The sequence below is a fragment of the Lepidochelys kempii genome, chromosome 3 (assembly GCF_965140285.1).
Source record: "Lepidochelys kempii isolate rLepKem1 chromosome 3, rLepKem1.hap1, whole genome shotgun sequence".
Lineage (NCBI taxonomy): Eukaryota > Metazoa > Chordata > Testudines > Cheloniidae > Lepidochelys > Lepidochelys kempii.
The window spans coordinates 70,310,820-70,331,323 of NC_136382.1; the positions used below are offsets into that span (position 1 = coordinate 70,310,820).

Sequence of the window (20,504 nt, forward strand, 5' to 3'; positions counted from 1 at the left end):
AAATCTGAAGAAACCACTAATAAAGAACCTTTCTAACAGATGAACTGTGTGTTACATATGCAGAGTTCATAGTAGCTTCAGAGATAAGCAATGAAAAACCAGGAATCATTTTCAACATTTCATTAGATCTATAACTTGGCACAGAGTTGTCCGTACCTGGAATATTTAATTTTCAGTGCTTTGATTTCAAATAAGCTCTGTACATACCTGCTTTTGAATAAGAGTTTATTTTGTTGTTTAGTCGCTGGATAAGTGCAAGTATTCCCTCTAGTTTGTTCACCAGTTCACTTGTGACACTTCTACTCCCTTCACCCAGAGATTTGGGTTTAAAGTTAAGGATGAAACTGCTCCAAGCACGCAACACAACTTCAGCATCATCGGGACAGATTTCAGTCAGAAGGAGACTGTCCCTTATTAGTGTCCTCACAGCACTCTCCACTTTCTCTAGTAGGCACTGCCATGGCCGAATGACATCAACCTGCAACATTAAGCGGTTACTATATCCAGACAGCCATAGTATATAGATACTATTCAGTGCTTTAACTCTAATGTCACAACTACTATATATAGTTGGATAAACTTTAGTTGGTGTTGGTCCTGCTTTGAGCAGGGGGTTGGACTAGATGACCTCCTGAGGTCCCTTCCAACCCTAATATTCTATGATTCTATGAAATTACCTCCCATCCCCAAAAATAATATTTACCTGTTCAAATCCACCTAAGAGTTCAGTTGTATCCATAGCACTGTTCATTGCCATAACCTTTAATCGATGACCTGTCAGGTGAGCCAGAAGTTCAACAAGGCTGGTCTTCCCAACAGCTGCAGGACCCACCAATATTACCATCCAGCCCATATGCACACATTTCATTATGGACTCAAGGGACTGCAGGGAATGATGTAAAAGAGACAGACGTCTGCAAGGGGGAGGAATATAGTTGCCACGAGCAAGAACTGAGTAGCCAATCTAAAAAGAATTAATAAACACACTTAAGTATGTTGATGGGGGGCGATGAAGGCAAGAGAAGGGAAAATGGAAGCTCAAGTTTACGGTGATAAAAAAAATCACCTCTTTTTAATTTATCTTACCTGAACATTATAAGGAGTGATGAGAAACTGTCTGGTTCCCCTATATGGATTAGAATTCTGGCCAAAAACATCCCTGAATATGGAAATGACCTAAAATAGCCAAAAGAAAGGTTAAAAAAAGATGAATCAGCCTAGATTTCTACAGTGTGGGGATTATGTTTTATTTCTGTAGAAATTTTCACTGTGAGCTACCCCAAAGCGCTTTACCAACTTATTCACGGTTTATTCAAAGGGATCATTTCATCCAGCAATGAAATGCTGCAACTGTTTTGCAGCACTCATCAGCAATTCCACAAGTCCTTCAGACTTAGCAAATCATGGCTTCTTATCACAGAACATGGAACACAATTTAATACTACCAGTACCTCTTTTCTTTAACTGAGTACAGGCAGAGAAGCCAGCCAGTAAAGCTTCTGAAATAGCATATAGAAAGAGACAATGTGGATCAAGGAAAGGGGAAAGAATGAAACATAAGGGAAAAATGACCAAGCAGCTATTTGGCACAAAAGTTTAGTCTTATGGTTTGATAAATTTTCAGTCTAGGTTGTTTGGTTATTTTTATTTAAACTGTAATGAGGAAAATGAAAGGAGTATTAGAGAGCAGGAGGAGTCTGAGTGGTATAAAGCTAACCCAAATAAATGAATTTTAGGGGGGACTTAAAGTAAGTAAGTGGGTTTGCTTGGCATACTGAACAAGGGAGACAGTTTCAAGCCTGGGGAGTGGCGTGAAAAAAGGCACTGTCAAATGGGAGAAGACATAGGGTTCAATAAAGCCAAAGAAGCTGGCAGAATATAATACAGAAGGGTGGTGGTAGATGGCGACAAAATGTAAGTAGGGTGACACTGTACAACACATTCACGTTACAGATAATGGCTTTGAAGGATGCAGAAACGAAACAAAGCCAGTGGAGGAAAAAACAACAACCTTGCAACATTAACTAAGTAGATTACACTACTCACCCTCCCTCCCACAGCTGTCGACCAATTGCTACTCAATTCCTAGATCCTTCCACATATCATTACTAATTTTCTTCCCAACTTCACAACCTTCGGTCCCCATCCACTCATGAAATTCAGGTCATTCCATAAGAACGTGTAAGGTATTTTTGCATAAATACTGATATTTAATAGATGACCTGAGAAATGTTTTATATTGTTTTGCCCTTGTAAAAGTATTTTGCTGCTGCCAGTAGCAGAGAAGTAAGGGTGGCAATGCCATACTATGCCACCCTTACTTCTGTGCTGTTGCTGGCAGCGGCACTGCTTTCAGAGCTGGGCATCCATATATGTGTTTGTATGGTGGGAGTGAGGGGCATAAACAATTACAGATACAAAGCGGGGGGACGGGGGGCGTGATCAACGTTTGAGAACCACTGTCTTACACGAATAGCTTTAGAAACAATAGGTATTTCAAAAGGAAATTAGGAAAAGGTACATGAAGGATGTCTGAAAATTTTCCTTTGTGTGCAACAGTAATTTCTACAGGAAAACTGTCAAATATCATTGCATTTACATAAAAAGAAAAGGAGGACTTGTGGCACCTTAGAAACTAACCAATTTATTTGAGCATAAGCTTTCGTGAGCTATAGCTCACGAAAGCTTATGCTCAAATAAATTGGTTAGTCGCTAAGGTGCCACAAGTCCTCCTTTTCTTTTTGTGAATACAGACTAACACGGCTGTTACTCTGAAACCTGCATTTACATAGGCATTACTGGAAACATGTAACAATCAAGGAACAGAGAGCAAGGATGTACAGCTCACCTTCTCTTGGTCTTCTCTGGTTCTCATTCTTTCACCATAGACCAAAAATACATGTTGGCCTGGATCATAGCATCCTGGTGACTGATCAACAAGTATCAGCTGACACCAGCGGAAAAGATCACGCAGGTTAAATTCCCAGGGTCCTCCTTTCTGTCCCCACTTCTTGAGAGCATTAACCTCTTGATCAATCTGGAGAAAGCAGCAGTTCAAAATCTTTTTATTTCACTCACATATGCAGTCATCTTAGAAATATTTTTAAAAGCCAAGTAGACCTGTGTCATTAGGCTCTGCTCACCTGATGTAGAGAACATTGCCAATAGGAGTTAGGAGCCCTGCTCACTTCATTGTCGCTGTCAGGAGCCATCTGGGGTCTGTTGCCACCAGATTCAGCCCACCCAAAATGAAGGTGGTCTTTTATCTCCTAATGACCTAACATCTTAGTCATTGCATGAACTCACATTTCTTTTGCAATCTGCCAATATCCTTTCAGTGATATTCCACCATATAATAATTCTACATAAGGCATATAATTAGGCATGGAAGGATTAAATTTTAATCAGTAATGCCAGTAAACATTGATTTAACTGTACACACACAAACTAATGAAAAAATATTTCCATCAATAATCAAAATTTACAGATGGGCAAAGAAAGAAAAATGCTGCTTGAGAACTTAAGAGTTGGATTTAAGGATATTTACTTCGGATATTTTGATATGTGATGTTGACAATTTGTGTTTTAATGGTTATAAAGGTTTAGCTTTTTGAATCACAACATTTACTGTCATTTACTAATTATTGTGTACCCAATCAATATCCCAATAAATTCCCTCAACTGTGAAAATTTGATAAAAATAAAAATAATGGTTAAAACCTATAATTTTGTGCAACTGTGAAAATTTAAATTGATAAAAATTGAAAAAGTGCTTAAACTAAACATCAATATTGTCTGTTGAAATAATAAAAAAAAATTTAATGCAGCCAAGTGTACATATAATATATATTCTTTTATCTCTTCATACTTTTCTTGGCTTTAAAGGTCAGCTATTTTATCTCTCTCTCTCACACACACACACTTACAAAAGAAAAGCCCCCTCAGATAAAATTCTTTCAGTGGACTTTATCACAATGCCAACTTTAGTAGAATTGACAGCTTGGAGAGTAGATGTGCTCCTTCCCCCAGTCTCCTCAGATATGGCCAAACAGGGATAACTATCTGTTTTAGAAGCAACTCGATAAGCACGTCAAAAATCTTATCTTTGTTTGTAAACCAGTCCAACCCCAATGACTCAGTGGAGGGGATTTTTCTGCAATAAAAGTCTTTGAAATTAGACTCATTTGAATTAAACTTTTACAATGTATTGTGGACTTAGAAAAAGTAAGTTTGAAAACGTTTAGGACACTAATGTGCAGAACAACAGGCCTTAAACCCTAAACAGAGCACTTCTATGTCTTGAGGCACCATAAATTAGAAGCTATTGAATGCCTGTTAAAATAGACTAAATTCTGGATGTTGGTTATCTCTGTATCTATTGCTAAAAGGATTTATCCATTATGGTCTTCTCTTGTGATTGTAACTGATCATCCCGCAAATATACTAAAAATACCCTGCATACCCACAAAAGCCTCTATTGCTCAAAATACTTCAATTTCTACTTTTCCTAGAGTATAGTCCTTTTCACAGCATTCTATGATAAATAACAGCCTTAAATCCAGAAACAGAAATGTAACTCAGTTTTGTAAAAACAAAGCTTTGGTTTTCCCTCATGTTTCTAGAATAGCCCACACTCAGTGAGAACAATTATTTTTCAAATTCACCTGTCAGCATTGTCACCCCAAAACTACCCTCTATATATTTTTTTAAACGTTTCTCACTCATTCTGCCTACCTCAGACAACTGTTTTCATCAGTACAAATCTGAAAAGTAAACATATTTTACCTTGTTATTGAAAGCAACCATTTTAGCAATAATATTTTTGTCGATGGCAGGAAACAGGGTATTCCCAATGAACTCCATATCTGCAGCTGTAAGTGGATCAACATATACCTGCAGGACCAAGAACACATGGAGGAATTTATGTAGTGTGCATGTGGGTTACATCACAAGAAGGACACAAAAAAGAATCATAGGCATAACCTGAAATGAATGCATGACTTGCCTGTGTAAATCTATTAAGAAAGGACTTGGGCAGCCCCTTTCTTCCACCTCCTTGTCTGTAGGGATTCTGGCATCCAAAGATCTTCGTCTTCTTATGTTGCACATGAAAACTCATCCCTAATTCTGGGATGTAAATCTCTGCTCGGTGATCAAAGCAGGCATTTAGTCCTTCTAATACAGACTGAGAAGCCAGATTTAACTATTTGAAAAAAGAAATAAGATGAAATAATGTTGTTCAAAAGTGGCCTCCACTTTAGCAGGCTATAATTTAAACACAAATGTGATTCAACTTTTCTTGCCTGTCCAAACATGATCATACATGACTATCCACAGCTAACAAATCCCACATTATGGCACTGCACTAGTGGGTAAGGTAAGGTTTTTCTGTTCTATTTACATTCTTTTACAATGCCCTCACCAACGTATCTGAGCATGATTGCATTATAGATGTCTATTTTCAAGCATTCATTTTTCCTTTTGAACTATTTTCATGCTACTCCTAAATCCACAGATTAAATGTTTTATCAAGTTAATAAAGTTAGTTGAGATATTTATGTTACACAAATGCTTAAAAATTGTGTTTCGCACAACAGAGGAAATTAGGGTGGGTTTGTTTTTTAATATACACAAATAGCTAAAGACACAATTTCTTTTCAAAACATCATACTTAGTATAACTGTAGTCCAGGTCTCCATGAGGAATGCATACTTTGCTACATACAAAACATTTTTAAAAAGAAATAACTTGCAGTCAGTTTAAGGGTAACATTTTCAAAAGTGCTTTAAGCAACTTAGGAGTCTAAATCCATTTTCAAAAGTGATTGCAGACTTTTAGGAGCTTAACTTTCATTGAAAGTCAGTGGAATTAGGGGCCTACGTCTCATTTTCAAAGATGATTTAGGCACTTCCAACCATGTCATTTAGCTGGTTGTGAAAATTTTACCCCAAACACCCATAAATCACCACTTCTCTTCTCCTAAATATTCCCATTTTATCGGTTTGCCAGACTTGCATTCACCTCATCTAATACAATCCAGTGTCCACCCTTTAATGCTGCAAGCAGGGGTCCATCACGCCAGGCAAATTCTCCTCCCTTTCCACCTTCCACAGGCAAGTCTGTCCCAAATAAATCTGTCACATCCTTGGGGAAACAGAGGAAGAAAGCAAAGATTTAAAACTAGATAAAAGGTTACCAGATTTCGAGCTTGCTTTGCATTTTTGCTTATTTTTTTAAAAGCTAAGATCTAGTTATGCATTTAAAATTGATGATAGTTAAAAGAAGATATTCTACATTTTCCATATTGGGACTTCAGTCACCAAATACAGTATGCAGAACAATGCAAGAACATGAATGTCAGCCTCCAGCAAAGGCTATGACTACCCTAGAGAGCTTACAGCAGCACAGCTGCACTGATGCAGCTGCATTGCTGTAAGATCCCTGTGTAGCCACTCTAAGGCCTGGTCTACACTCGGAGGGGAAATTGATCTAAGATAACGCAACTTCAGCTACGAGAATAGCGTAGCTGAAGTTGACGTATCTTTAGATCGACTTAGAATCACTTACTTCGTGTCCTCGCAGCGCGGGATCCATGTTCACCGCTCCCCTGTCAACTCCGCTTCCCCCTCTCACCGTGGTGGAGTTCCAGAGTCCACGGCAGAGCAATCGGGGATCGATTTATCGCGTCTACACTAGATGCGATAAATCGATCCCCGATAGATTGATCGCTACCCGCCAACCCAGCAGGTAGCGTAGACATGGCCACAGTCAATGGGAGAGAGATCTCCCATCAACTTAATTAATCCACCCCCAACAAGTGGCAGTGGCTATGCCGGCGGAGAAGCTCTCCTGCTGACATAGCACTGTCCACGCCGGCCTTAAAATTGACATAAATTATGTTGCTCAAGGGGGTGGCGAATTCATACCCCTGAGCAATATAATTTATATTGACTTCGGCTATGGCTACACTACAGCTTAAGTCTTTCAAACAAGTTTGCAGCACTCAAACTATATGCAGCGTACGTGATGATCTGCACATTGTAATCAGCACAGAGCACAGTTTCTGGAAACAACAGCGGCTCTCTGCTCTGTCATGACACTCCACTCCTCATTAGTCTAATCTCAAGACTGATGAGGGAAGCCGGACAATTATGACTCAACATCTGAGTTTACAAGTGTAACCACTCATGCTTCATAAAATAAGAAACCAAAATAATATTTTACATATGGATCTACACATTTTTTTAAAAAAAATCAATTACCGGGTAATATTTTACCCTACCGTTTGCTCAGACAGGTTGATTCGAACAAGGCAATTTCCTGAAGCCTTTGCCAATGCTGCTACTAGACTGGTCTTGCCCACACCTGGAGACCCCTCCAGCAGAATGGGTTTGTTAAGCTGTAAGGCTCTTAACAGCCTTTGTGCATTCACTGCTGTAGTTCCTGCATTTAAAGCATAATCTGAAACACTGTTCCTCTGAAAAACAGGGCCTACGATGAAGAGAAAGCAAAACAAAATTAAACCACAGACTAAATATTACAGATATTTAGAATATTTTAGATCACGTTTTCTAAAGACCTATTAACTTGCCAACTGCTTTTTCACCCTACTACAGCGCGTGATGGAAGATAGACCAGTAACTAAATTATGTATCAAGCAGTTATCCTCAGAAATCTGGCAGACATATTTAGTGTTTGATATTCGGTTTGACCTCAGCGCAGTCTCCATTTGTTCATGCATAATTTTGTGCATACACACACACCTGCACATGCACTTTTTGCAATGCGTTTTGGACATGGAATTTTAAAACCTGTAGGTGTTCATGAACCAAAGTGGAGGGAAAGTTTATGAATCTGTTCACACATTGCCAGTTTTGTGAGCCAAAGTTAAGTGCCCTCTCATGCAAGCATTTACTTTACTCTGGTTATAGAACACATCCTGGAGAAAACATTGATCTTCTTGCCCACCAGAAACCTTCACCTTTAGAGCTCACTGTAATTTCAATAGTAAATCACCATTTCTCACGTATGCAAGGTGTTAGTCACTATCCTTCTTTAAAGATTTCGATATTTGTTTCCTAGGAAAGAGGTATTCTCCCCTTTTGGGTGCCAGTTATCCTGTTAGAAAGTAAACCATGTATAACTTTGTATAAGATTCTGTGATTAGATGTATTTATAAGAGCCAGTCACCTAAGTTCCCTCTAAGCTGTGTGGCTTTGCAGCAGCCTATCAAGGGCCACACATGAGCTCAGGGCTACAGTGGGAAGAGGTGCCTCCCCCGCAGCTCTAGCCCCAGAGCTGCCACGGCCAGGGAGAGAGATTATTCCCCAGCCCCGGAATTGCCATGGCTGGGTAGAGGCGGGGATAGGTGCCCCAGCCCCAGCGTTGCCATGGCCAGGGAGAGGCGCCTCTCCCCCGGCCCCAGCACAGGTACTGCTGCGGGGAGAGGGCTGGGGGAAGTCCTCTCCCCCACGTGGCCAGGGGGCAGCCTGCACCCCAAGTCCCTCATCCCCGGCCCCACCCCAGAGCCCGCACCCCCAGTTGGGGCCCTCACCTCAACCCTCTGCCCCAGCCCTGAGCCCACTCCCACACTCTGAACCCCTCTGCCCCAGCCCCTCTCCCACCACACATCACCTCCATATTGGTGCACATAACAAAATTCATTCTGCACATGCATGGGAAAAATTAGAGGGAACATTGCCCATCACCATGTTTTTGAATGTTTCAAGTTAGGCACTGGCTATAATACAACAGAGACATGCTCTAAACAGGGATGTCCAATCTAAGGCCCACCAGGGCATTTCATAAGGCCTGCTTCAACACAATACACTAACTGATTCATTAGTATTTTGTCGTCATGATTACATCATTTTAGTTTGCACAAGTGTGCAAATAGACAATACCGTACAATTGAGAAACAACCTATCTAAATACTTATGAAACAAGCTGAACTTAAAATATAACTCAATACAGGTGACTTTAAACTTATTCAAATATGTAGAATCTGTTTGGCCCACACACATTTAGGGTTAGGCTTATGTGACCTTCCTCCATAATCAGACTGGGTACTACTGCTCTGAATTGTGCAATGTTATAAAATAAAAGTTAGCCAAATGAATTATGAGTCAGCACTCTGACTCCCACCACTCTTTTCCATCCCAGCACATTTCTCCTTACTTATAAACACCTGAAAACATTCCATCCTTCCAAAAGAGTGTGCGTTATATGACAAACTTCTTATTTAGAACTCTTCCATTTTTCTTTATATTAGACCTCTCCATTTGTCTACACATTTATTTTTGTTTAAATAAAATCGACATGCCTGCTGCCTAAAAAAAAGAGACTTTACATCAGTAAAGTCACAATCAAAATATATTATCCTGCCAATAACTGGCTCCACCAAAAGGACAGTCTCCAAATTTACAACTCCCATGATGTCACACTAAAGAGCACACAGGCTAAGGTAACACCTCCATCCACTTCTCTTCTCAGTCATTAAAAGCATACACAAATTTAACTCAGACAGAGGCTTCCCCCAAAGAGCTGGCAGCAACTTCTCGTTAAGTGGCGCCGAGTGAAACACCCTTCCTTATTCCCCTGGTCTGCAAATCTAGTTACAGAAACACTATCTTTAATCTCATCAGTAATGAAAGTATGAAGGGAGAGTGAGCTCTTACATAGCCAGACCATATACAGAGCTTCAGAGAAGCCAGCAATCTCCAGTTTGTCTGGACATAGATAAGCCCTTGCAGCATAAAGAGCACAGGTGCAGCATGCTCAGCATAGCTAAACAGGTTGGCTACTGTGTCCTGCACTACCCTAATATCTCCGGTGGACTTCAGAGGTGCATCAGAGTCACCCAATCTAGAGAGTGACAAGGATTGCATGAGGGAACACAGGTCACAACATCCTGACCAGGCGCAGATAGAAAAAAATTTTGACACTTAGATCAGACACTGTAGCAGATAAGGGTCCAAAATAACCCCTGTGCTGCACACCTTGGATTAAGGGAAGGCACAACACTTCATAGCATAGAACCCCTCACCACCACAGATCAGTTCTCCCATTCCCCACCAGCATCACCTCTCTTTTTTCTGGGTTGAACTTCAGGCATTTCACCTTGATCCATGCCTCTCAAGCAGACACTGGATAAGCAGAGAGACTGTATTGCCTGGCTTTGATGAAAGACCTAGCTTTTAGCTATCAGCACAATGGGTACTATAGTACGAATCCATTAATGTGGTTTTATCAGTGGCATCAAAATGCACAGCCCACATGATGTATGTGGCCTGCATGACACATTCAGATTGTGCAGAATCTCATCTTTTTTTTTTTTTTTAATAGGGTTTCTAGTCCTCATGGCAACAGAGATAATCTTCCACACATGAACTGAATGTAACTGATGCCATGATATCTGCCAAGTCAGAAAAAAACATCCTGAAACAAAGACTCAGGGGTATGAACTTTATTGTCCACTTTTGACCAGTCTAGAGTTGTCAACTTTAACGCACAATGACCACACTTCAATGTCAATATTAATTATTCCATTGCTGATTATTTTAGCAAATGGAACAGCAAAAGGATGGGTGTAAAGCCCTACGGGGAAAGGGAATTAGGAGTTGCTTCAGAGAAGAAAATGCAGAGAGAACAGAGGAGATACACAGAGGGAAGACGGAGAGTGAAAAAGAGAAAAGAAGAGAACGAAAAAGAGAAACAAAGGACAGAAGTAGTTGTGGCCTAAACAGGAGCAGATTTTCCTTTGTAAGTGATACAAAATATGCCAATGACATGCTGAGTAAACAGTTCAGTTACTACATAATGGCTGTGTTTCTCCCTTGATCTCTCTGCAAACATCCCACTGATCTTAATGGCACCCCCAATGCTGTGGAATGCTGGGATCATGAAATCCCGAATTCATATCATGTCCTGCAGAATTAAACATGGAATCCAGCCCTCTTCCCTGAGCAAGTCTGAAGAGACAAGAGAGAGAAGAGAAGACAACAAGATGAAACCCTACAAGATCTCTTATGAAAACTTCGCGGAATGACATGCAATTTCCCCAACACTGCTGTTGTTGGACTTCTCAGAAAGGAGGGAAGAGATGCTAAATAACCCCATCCACTCATTCCACAGTCCATAGACAGATCAGTATCACCCCACAGTAAACAGCAGGAAAAGGAACTAGTAGGTCTAATAAAGTCATCGAACAGACAGCAGAACTTAGTCGGTCACCAAGAGATCCATTGGCCAAGAAAACCCATGCAGATAGACACTATCATTCACTGAAATAAAACCCTCCGGGACAAGGAAATCAGAAGTTTCAAAACAACATTAGAGCCGCTTCCTCAAAACCTTCTCAGCCAGCTTTACCTACAAAAAAGGCTCAAAACCCAAAGGTAATTTGTAGGACTACCATTGTCAAGAAATGGTTTCTTATATAAGGGCCCATGACCGCTTGTCTGACAGAAGCTGCCTAGATGCATGCATCCGATGAAGTGAGCTGTAGCTCACGAAAGCTTATGCTCAAATAAATTGGTTAGTCTCTAAGGTGCCACAAGTACTCCTTTTCTTTTTGCGAATACAGACTAACATGGCTGTTACTCTGAAACTAGAGAAAACAGTTTCACTCAACAACTGACCCAAACTGCTAGCTTGCAGCAGCAACAAGACACCTGGTGAACTTATGTGGTCTTGGTATCTCATAGGCTGTAGGCCACAACTCACCTAGTTCCTCCATAAGCAGACACTAATGATCCCCAATACAGCACATTTTCCATCTACTTTGTGGATGGAATCTTAAATATCAGCTTCCTGTATCCAAACAAAGTAAAATACAATACACCAGGTTGTCCAATGCTAAAACACAATTCTGTTGGTCTAGATTCCCTAGATGCTATGGTGGGAGAAGAAGAGGCAGATAAAAATAAAACTTTTAGACTTCATTATAGCTGCAGCACAAGATTGCAGAAACTATGCCACAATCAAACTCAGAGCCATGAACGTCACCAGTACTATAGTGTCCCTCCAATTCACCTGTGTACTAACGGGGCACAATGACAACAATGGGAGGAGAGGGGAAGTTTTATGCCCTATATCAGTGTTTAAGAGGAAAAGAGATCTTATTGTCCTAGCCAGTCCACAAGCAGAATGGTCCAAATATTACACAATAAGAATATCTAGGTTCGCATATCATACTCAGTCCTGTGGTACCCACATACTCTCCCTTGGAATTCTAAGGCTGCAATGGGTCAGTCAGTAAGTCTCTAACAGTGGAGCAATAAGATAGGTTCCCATTCCTTGAGAAGTGGATGGATGAGCACTGCCCATGGCCCAAAGCTAGCAGCTGATCTGACCATGAAAACTGAGATATCATTACACACCAAAATTGAGGTCAGATGAAGTGTAATATGCCTGAAGCAGCCACTCAAAGTAAAAAAAAAAATGGTTGCTTACAGATATGGCTTTCTAAAAAGGGTGGAACAATTATATTAGATATGCTTGGAAATACTCTGCAGCGCTTTTATAAAAAGAAAAGAGGTTGTGTCTTTATTTTTAGAACACATGAATTACAGCGTAGTTCCCCACATATCTTGGGGCTAAGGCTAGTACTTGATAAGTCATTAAAAACAAAACATGGGATGAATGTTCCCCACCCCACAAAAAACACTTGCCTCTTGGTATAAAAAATGGATGGACTCCGATGAAGTTTTCCATCCATATAAATTCTCTCTCCTTTGTTCTGTAGTAAATCCTCAGTTCATCCTTCTGATATTCCGTAAGCTCAACAATAGTGCAAAGTTTCTCACATAAGAATTTCAGACATTTTTCACGAGCGGATAAAGCAGTATCAGCAGAGCAAGATGTTGTACCTATATTAAAGAAAACAAAAGGAAGTAAAATAAGATTTCCAACTGCAGCCAGTTGCTTTCATTTCAAAATTCAGAAACACATGGACAGCCAACAGTATAGAAACTGCAGTGCAGTAAACTACAGTGAATGCACAGTGCTGAGCTCAACCAAATACTGTTAGTGAATTCAACAAAGACACACACACATGTATGAAATATAGATCTACAGATACAGTAGCATTGTTTTCCAGAAGGCACAAGGTGCTTGATGTCTCATCACAACTGTATTACTGCCTTGAATTAAAAATCAAAAAGGTGAAGGTTAATCAACCTACTGTACTATAGGTGGGGCAGGGTAACACTGCCTATTATTAAAGTTGCCTCACACTTCCCATTAAAAGATCCTGTTTATAGCTGCTTATAACTATGCAAAACTTCAACAGTTTGGGCTGAAATTTTCCAGGCCAGATGTCTGCTTAAGGCAGATTTTTTGGAGAAATTCACATGCTTATGTTTGTCAGTTTTCAAGTCTGAGGGAAGAAGGGAAACACCCTACAACAGGAGATAGGAGGAGGGGGTACTGACTGGACAAGAAGATTGGGAGTAGGAACCAGAGGTTGAGAAGCAGGGGGAGAAGAAACAGATCCGACAAGGAACTGGGTCCACAGGAAGAACTGGGACTGATTAGGCAAAGTTACCGGAATGGGGAGACAAACAGGTTGAGAAACCTGGGAGCATGGGGGTGGGGGCAGGAGGAGGAAAGAGAGACGAATTGGATAAGGAACTGGGAGGGTAGGAACTGGGATTGGCTGGGCAAGGAGACTGGGACTGGAAAGAGAAGCCTGAGAAATGGAAACAGAGTGGGTGGGGCAAGGGGTGAAGAAGAGACAGGACTGGACCAGACACAGGCCAGACAGGTTGGAGGGAGCAGGGCAAAAAGGGATCAAGCTTCGTGAAGGGTGGAGACAGGCAGAAGAGTCTGTACCCACTAGAGTACACTCCCCTCTAGAGCCTGGAACAGAACCCATGATTGCTGACTCTTACAACTCTTCTGCTGTCAGCAAATATCTGTGGAAACCCACTGGAAAGTCAGTGTCTCATCCCCTTTAGAGGTGGTCGACAGAGGATGAGCACCTACTAATTGCTATCAGTTCTTCTGTGAATGCAAGTGGCAAAGGTCTCTGCTGCGGATCTAAAGGTCCCAACCCTGCTAATGACCCATGTGGGTGTCAATATGAGGCCACAATAGAATTTCTGTTTTTTCCAATTTACTATTTTAAAAGCCTAGGAAGTTACACTCAAAAACACTACAATGAAAGAACATTAAGGTTGCAAACTCAAGCACTCAAAAGTTAGGAAATGCCAGAATTAAGTTTGCCTGTGCAACCTTAATTCAGCCCGCTTATGTGTATACATCATGATACAGTCTTTATTTACATGATAATATAGTTTTTCCACTGGACCCCTCCCTTAATCAGTGGACAGGACAGACCTGCTCTGGGGATGAATCAGGGTTGTGTAGGGAAGGAGGAAGCTACTGTCTGTAGGACCCTGGCCTCATTTGTTGCAGAAGTTGGAAAGTATGTAGGGAAGGAGGGAGGGGATTGCAAAAAGAGAAGGGACGCTCTCTTGATTAAGGCAGTTGAATTCCATCCCTGCCTCTGCCAAAGGAGCTCCTGTGTGATGCTAGGCAAGTCGCTTAACTAAACTTGTCAGATGTGGTCATTAATTGTTTGTTTCTCATTTTCTGGGCACCTGACTTGAAACCCTGAGGTCTGATTTACAGAAGATCTGAGCATCCACAACTGCAGCTGAGGTTAATGGGAGCTGTGCTTTGAACATATGAAGTGCTATATAATGCTAAGTACGCTGAAAAACCAGGTCCTAAGGGCCTCAAATTGGGCACCCAACTTTTTTGGATATTTTTGTCCTTATTCTCTCTGCCTCAGCACCCCATCTGATAATACCCGCTCATCTCACAGGAGTGTTGTGAAGGTAAGTTAATATTTCTGAAACGCTGAGGTACTACAATGAGGAGTCCCAGAGAAGAGCCCAAGAGGAAATTAAAAATTCTGTCTTCAGAGCAGGGCTTGAATACACTGCAGTAAATAAGGCCTCAGGCCACACATTGAATGAGATGGATAAAATAATATCAAATTAGATACTCATTTATTGAGCACTGTCCATACTGGGCACTGAATGAGGCAGGCATCCTATGGAAATATAGTATGTGAACAAGTAATTAAAAACTGTATCACCAGAAATACACGTAAGGGGATGGTGCTTGACTTTGCAACTTTAATGTAGTTTTGTATATGTGCAGTGTGTAGCTTGCTGAACCATTCAAGAAGTCCTTGCTGTTAAAAATGGCAAGCAAAAACACGCTAAGTTAAAGATACTGACAAATGGAAGCAAATATTTTCATCATGCCTTCATTTTAACCAAACTAAACACTGGGATATCAATCAAATATGAAGAGCAAAATAAGAAAAAAAATGTAAAGAGTTAAATATATTCACCTCTTCTTTGATAAGCACTGATGACCTACCTGAACCTATTCCATCAATGTACACCAGGCACGCAGCATGGACAAAAGACGTCACAGGAGAGATGTAAAATAGGCTGTACTCCTCATCTTCTACCATGACATTCATAAAGTTAACCCACGATAAGACGTCCCGGACACTGAGAATACACTGACGCCCAAATTCTTGGTTGGTTAGCCATTCAATAAAGTCCATCATCAGCTCAGCTATGTCTGTCCCTAAAACATAAAAAAAAAAGGAGATGTTGCAATTATAAACTGAATTATATAGGTCATTTCCAGCACAAAGCTGTATAACTAGAACCCTGAAATACAGAAAATCAATCAAGTTCTTCAGATTTGTTTTAAAAAAATATTTGCATTGAAGTGTGGTGCTTTCAATCTTCAAAAAGTGCTCAATGAAAGGGGGAGAGGAGAAGAGTGAAGAACAGATTTATAATCCTCTACAACACACTTTAAAAACTAATACATCCACAAAATTCATCACATGCATTTTATATATAGCATAGGTCAAAAAAAAAGTCATACTGATATAAGGAACTAATGAAATTTAGTTCCTGAAGTCAAAGTTTTTTCAGCAAAATACAGAAACTCCTTTCTTTGAGAATGGTTCCCAGATACAGAATTGTGAGCAACAGATGAATTGGTTATTGGGTATCGCTTTTTTTTTTTTTTTAATCAAGTATTTGCTATAAGCATTTCAGCAGAAGCACCAGTTTATAGTAGCTTAACAGGTTGCCTGAAAATGTCCTCATCCATAGCAAACAAGGTAGACATGGAAGATTCCACTTTGAATCTGAGATTAGGAAATGGTTCAACACACTAAAGGACCCAAAATAAATCTGATTTCTTCTTTCTTGGGGCTACAAAGAATATGAAGTAACCTTCAAAATTTGTTCCCATCCCCCAGATGATTTTCAGAATAAAAAGGCCTCCCTGATCTTGGAAAAAACAAAGAAAGAGAAAATACCCTTGGAAGATGAAGGATTATCCACTGGGATGAAAAGAAAAAGACCCTCTCCCACAAGGAAAGCATGGAGGAAAAAGGTTGACAGTACCAAATCTTTGTGCCTCTGCTTAGGGACTGACGAGGAATGTTTGGGTTCACTTCCAGGTATTCCTAAAACGAAATTAGTCTAATGCTTCAGAGGGAAATTCCTGACAAATGAGCGACTGCCGAACCCCCAACCCCACCCCAGAAAGATCTGGCAAAAAACCCTGACATCAGGAGCGATGCAGGCTGTCTACATGATCTGTTGGAGAGAGAGATGGGACTGGGAAGGAATTCTGCAAAAAAACGTGCCACAGCAAGAGTTATCAAGCTGCTTGAGCTCCTTGTATTGGAGCCTGGGGCTCAGCTCTAAGGACACCTCTCCCTCTTTTGAACTGTGACCTACTAGAGCAGTCATGAAAACTCAAGGGGAAGGGCAAGCACCAGCAGCTTAGCAGAGAATCTGGAAACGTCGAAGAATTCTGAGAGTACCCCCTGGGAGCGGAGGTTAAAGGCTCCTGGAAAGGTTTAGCAGGCAGAAATAACTCATTGAGCCACTCATGTAATCCACAGGCTAGGCAAAGGAGTGGGGTGGTGTTTGCCAATGAAAGCCCTTTACCTTGTGGAAATCTGAAAAATCTTTTCAGAGTCTGAGGCTATCATGGAAAAAGTTGCTGTTCCCCACAAGTGAGCCCTCGCCCTATTTTACAGGCCTTTCAAAGCCCCAGAAAACTGCTTCCATTGATGCCTCTGGGAAAGCCTCGACTCCCAACATGGGCACTTCTCTCCCCCTTTAGAGAAGCTGAGGGCTAGTTTAATCTGATTTCCAGAAATGGATCCAGCCTTTGAGCCAATTGCAAAGGTTTCGCTCTCAGAGGAGGACTCTTAAGGCTCCCCACAGCACATAAGTACTGCAGGAGACACAGATGGTTTGTTCATTGCTCTTCCCCCCCAACCCAATCCTTTTCTTTAGCCTTCTCTGGTAGATGCCAGATTTGCACACAGAAGTCACTTTCCTGTATGCCGCTTTGAGTAAAGCAGGTATCTAACTGCAGCAGAGGAAGGAGTACTTCAGGGGGGAAATTGTGCCAGACCAACAGAGGAGGAGGAACCCAGCGTCTGCACTGTCAAAGACTGAACCACCCAAAAGTTAAAATGTAAGGGAACACAAGAGAGAGCTCAGTAAATTAAACCAACAGCCAAGCTGTCAGTAGCAAAGGAAATGAGAGATATGGTCCTGGTCTTTTGTTCCTCCCCAATACCTGAGAAATAGGATAAGATATTGAAGAGGAGGGAAGAGTTCAGGTGGGGAGGGGACCTTTGCATTGCTTTGCTGAAAGCTATCAACTTTTGGTCAGTCACATGGCAATGGAATGCTATGAAGGGAGGAACAGAGGCCAGTGTATGTATCAGTCTGTTTGCAGAGATAGTTGTATTTATGGATGGAAGAAGCATTAGTGTGAATCCTTGCCAAAACCATCTCAATCTGCAAATTCAGTTCTCTCTCCAATGCAGAGTTTAAATTTGACACAAAACTAAATTATACTTACCTTGGTGGTTTATCCTGTCCAGAGACAGTCCTGGATGAAGATTGTGCTTTACGATCTGTATTAAATCCTCACGACTGTTACTCTGTGGACACCATATCTCTGTAAATCTGTTGCGCAGTGCAGGAGAAAGCTGCAGGCAATAAAATATAACTATATAGCCACTACCAGCATACATCATGGCTACTACAGACCTACATTACTTAAGCTTGCATTTAAACTATCATAGGCTAGTAGTTCTAGTGCATGTGAATTATTAGAACAGTAAATAAACTGACTCCTTTTCGAAATCATGTAGTATTCCTTCTAATAATGACAGGGTGTTTATAGCTATCACTAGTAGGAGAAAATGTGGCTCTTTTAGTGCAAGACCAAGAGGACACACCAACTGTTCATCTGAAATACTGAAAGAGAATAGGGGAGAAAATGAGATAGATTGCAAGAATCAGAGTGAGATGGAACTTCAGAGACACAGTCTATCAAACAAGGGCTGTATAATCTCATCTGCCTCTCGGCCTTTGAAAGAAAGACCACCATAGAGGTAAAGGGTTGAATTGGAATGCCTTTCCTTAATTGCTCCTTTGCGCTGGATTATAAAGAGCAATCATCAACCAGTACATATGCAATAAAGAAGCAATTTCCCTTTAATTACTGAACCCGGGGCTTTCTGGTAGATTTGTTAGCATGCTAAAAATGACTGATTTTTTTTTTTTTTTTTAAATGGGCACCCCCCTCTCTAGGGGTAAAAAAGCTGAAGCTTTGAGTTCAAATGTCTGTCATTCCTTAGACGGTTATTAAGTTCCTTTTAAAACAACGTAAGGGGTTACTTTAGAACTGTTGTTCTTATTTTGTGGGAAATCTTGCCCTACTGGCATTTGCCCATTTTTTGGAGACCCTAGGTGACAACTTCTAGTTGCCAGTTTTCGTCTGTTCCAGGAGCACAATCTGTCATTGCGTCCCCACACCACATCATAAAGACTCTACAGCAAGAACTGGATTTGGATGTAGTTTCCTTTGCGAGTTACACTTCATTTACTTAAAATGTTCTGCATATCAAGTCTACTTATGTGATTCAGTATCCACATTTTTCTTTGTTGATATTTTGTTGAGTGCTTGTTTACATTGTCAAAATAACAGTACACGGGTGGGAGAAGAAAGACACACCTTAGTCCTCCTTTAGAGCCAGGAGACAGACTCCAATATGCAATACTGCATGCTGGGACCTATACCATGTGCATGCTGCACATTCAAGTCATAATTCCAATGGCCTCTCAGAATTTACCTCTTTTTTTCCGAAGTCACCTCCTGGGTTCATGGTTGCTAGGATGCGAAATTTCTTTCCCGCAATCAGAAGTTCTACTTCATTATCCTCATCTTCTTGACTACCTTTTTCAGCAAGCACCAGCGTCTTCTCAACTTCAAGAACACTACAAACCAGGTTTTAAAAAAACTGTGTTATAAAAATTGTTTTATTTAAATCCCATAGCTTGCACTTTAGAAAGTCACCAGTCTTTTTAAAAATACATAAACGTGAGGTAGCTTTGCTTAGCTCGATTTCTAAGGCTATGTCTACACTACACAGCTTTTAGCGACATGGCTGTGTCACTAAAGCCGTGCCGCTAGATGACAGGCAGCGTAGCTGCTGTTTGTCGCCTCTCCTGACAACAAAAAATTTCCACCCGCAACGAGCGGCATCTCCTGCCGACAACGCGCTGTTCACACTGGTGCTTCTCGCGGCAAAACTTTTGTCTTTCCGAGGGGCAGCAGAAGACAAGAGTTTTCTCATTCAAATACCAGTGTCAACATAGCTTAAGTCACAAAGCTCAATATAATGGGTTTCAGCAAAAGTAAATGATAAATTCTGCTTATCCTTTCCAACTGACAATATTTCTGAATACACAGATGTGGAAAGCTCATCTACACCTTGATGTGAAAGTCTGTGTAAAGTGGTTGGTCAAAAGATTTACATTGTAGCATGGACCTTTCAAAAGCTCTCTCTTATAAATACAATGCCAAAAGTAACATTCACAGCTGAAGCTTGATGAAGAGCACACTGAATTAGTTTTCAAGTTTATGGAATACAAAACTGACAAGTTACAACAAATTCACTATCAGTGCAACTTAAAATATCTATTTAATATTTTTAGTTGCATACCCCACCCCCTAATGTACTCTCACTAGTGAACTGTGTGAAGGAGCTAAAAGCGTGACCCATTACTGTGCATGTTAGCAAAAGTGGTCAGGAAGATGTTGCCTGGAATCATTAACAAAACAATAAAGTTAACTGAAGAAGATTAGTTTGCAAGGTGCACATGAGCTATGAAAAATCTACTTGAAATAAAGAAACTATTGAGACATCAAAGAAAGTAATTGCTGGTCATCTCAATATATTTGGTAAGAGAAAAGACGGACTTTAAAATGAAGGGTGCTGTAATCTAACAGTAGTATATAGTGTCAGTTGTAACACCTTTACATAAAAAAATTTGGGAAGGTATTGAAAGACACCAATTTGCTAGGCACCTTTCCTGTTCTTGGACAAGGCATGTTACTTCCCATGAACGTAATGACAGACT

The 20,504-nt window shown here is 40.7% G+C and overlaps 1 protein-coding gene across 6 annotated transcripts in view; it reads right to left on the minus strand.

The window, feature by feature from the left end:
- Positions 1 to 20,504, minus strand: part of MDN1 (midasin AAA ATPase 1) — a 163,263-nt gene that overhangs the window by 75,836 nt on the left and 66,923 nt on the right. For all 6 annotated transcript variants that reach the window (XR_012157991.2, XM_073336750.2, XM_073336749.2 and 3 more), the window contains 12 exons: positions 19,214 to 19,358; positions 17,935 to 18,064; positions 15,397 to 15,612; positions 12,672 to 12,869; positions 7,283 to 7,491; positions 6,022 to 6,144; positions 5,006 to 5,203; positions 4,786 to 4,893; positions 2,849 to 3,037; positions 1,087 to 1,176; positions 704 to 964; positions 208 to 478 (listed from right to left, as the gene is read on the minus strand). Coding sequence is in view for 5 of the 6 variants with exons in the window: in XM_073336750.2 (XP_073192851.2) it covers positions 208 to 478; positions 704 to 964; positions 1,087 to 1,176; positions 2,849 to 3,037; positions 4,786 to 4,893; positions 5,006 to 5,203; positions 6,022 to 6,144; positions 7,283 to 7,491; positions 12,672 to 12,869; positions 15,397 to 15,612; positions 17,935 to 18,064; positions 19,214 to 19,358 (2,138 nt within the window). In the remaining variant the exon portion in view is untranslated. The remainder of the gene's footprint in view (positions 1 to 207; positions 479 to 703; positions 965 to 1,086; positions 1,177 to 2,848; positions 3,038 to 4,785; positions 4,894 to 5,005; positions 5,204 to 6,021; positions 6,145 to 7,282; positions 7,492 to 12,671; positions 12,870 to 15,396; positions 15,613 to 17,934; positions 18,065 to 19,213; positions 19,359 to 20,504) is intronic.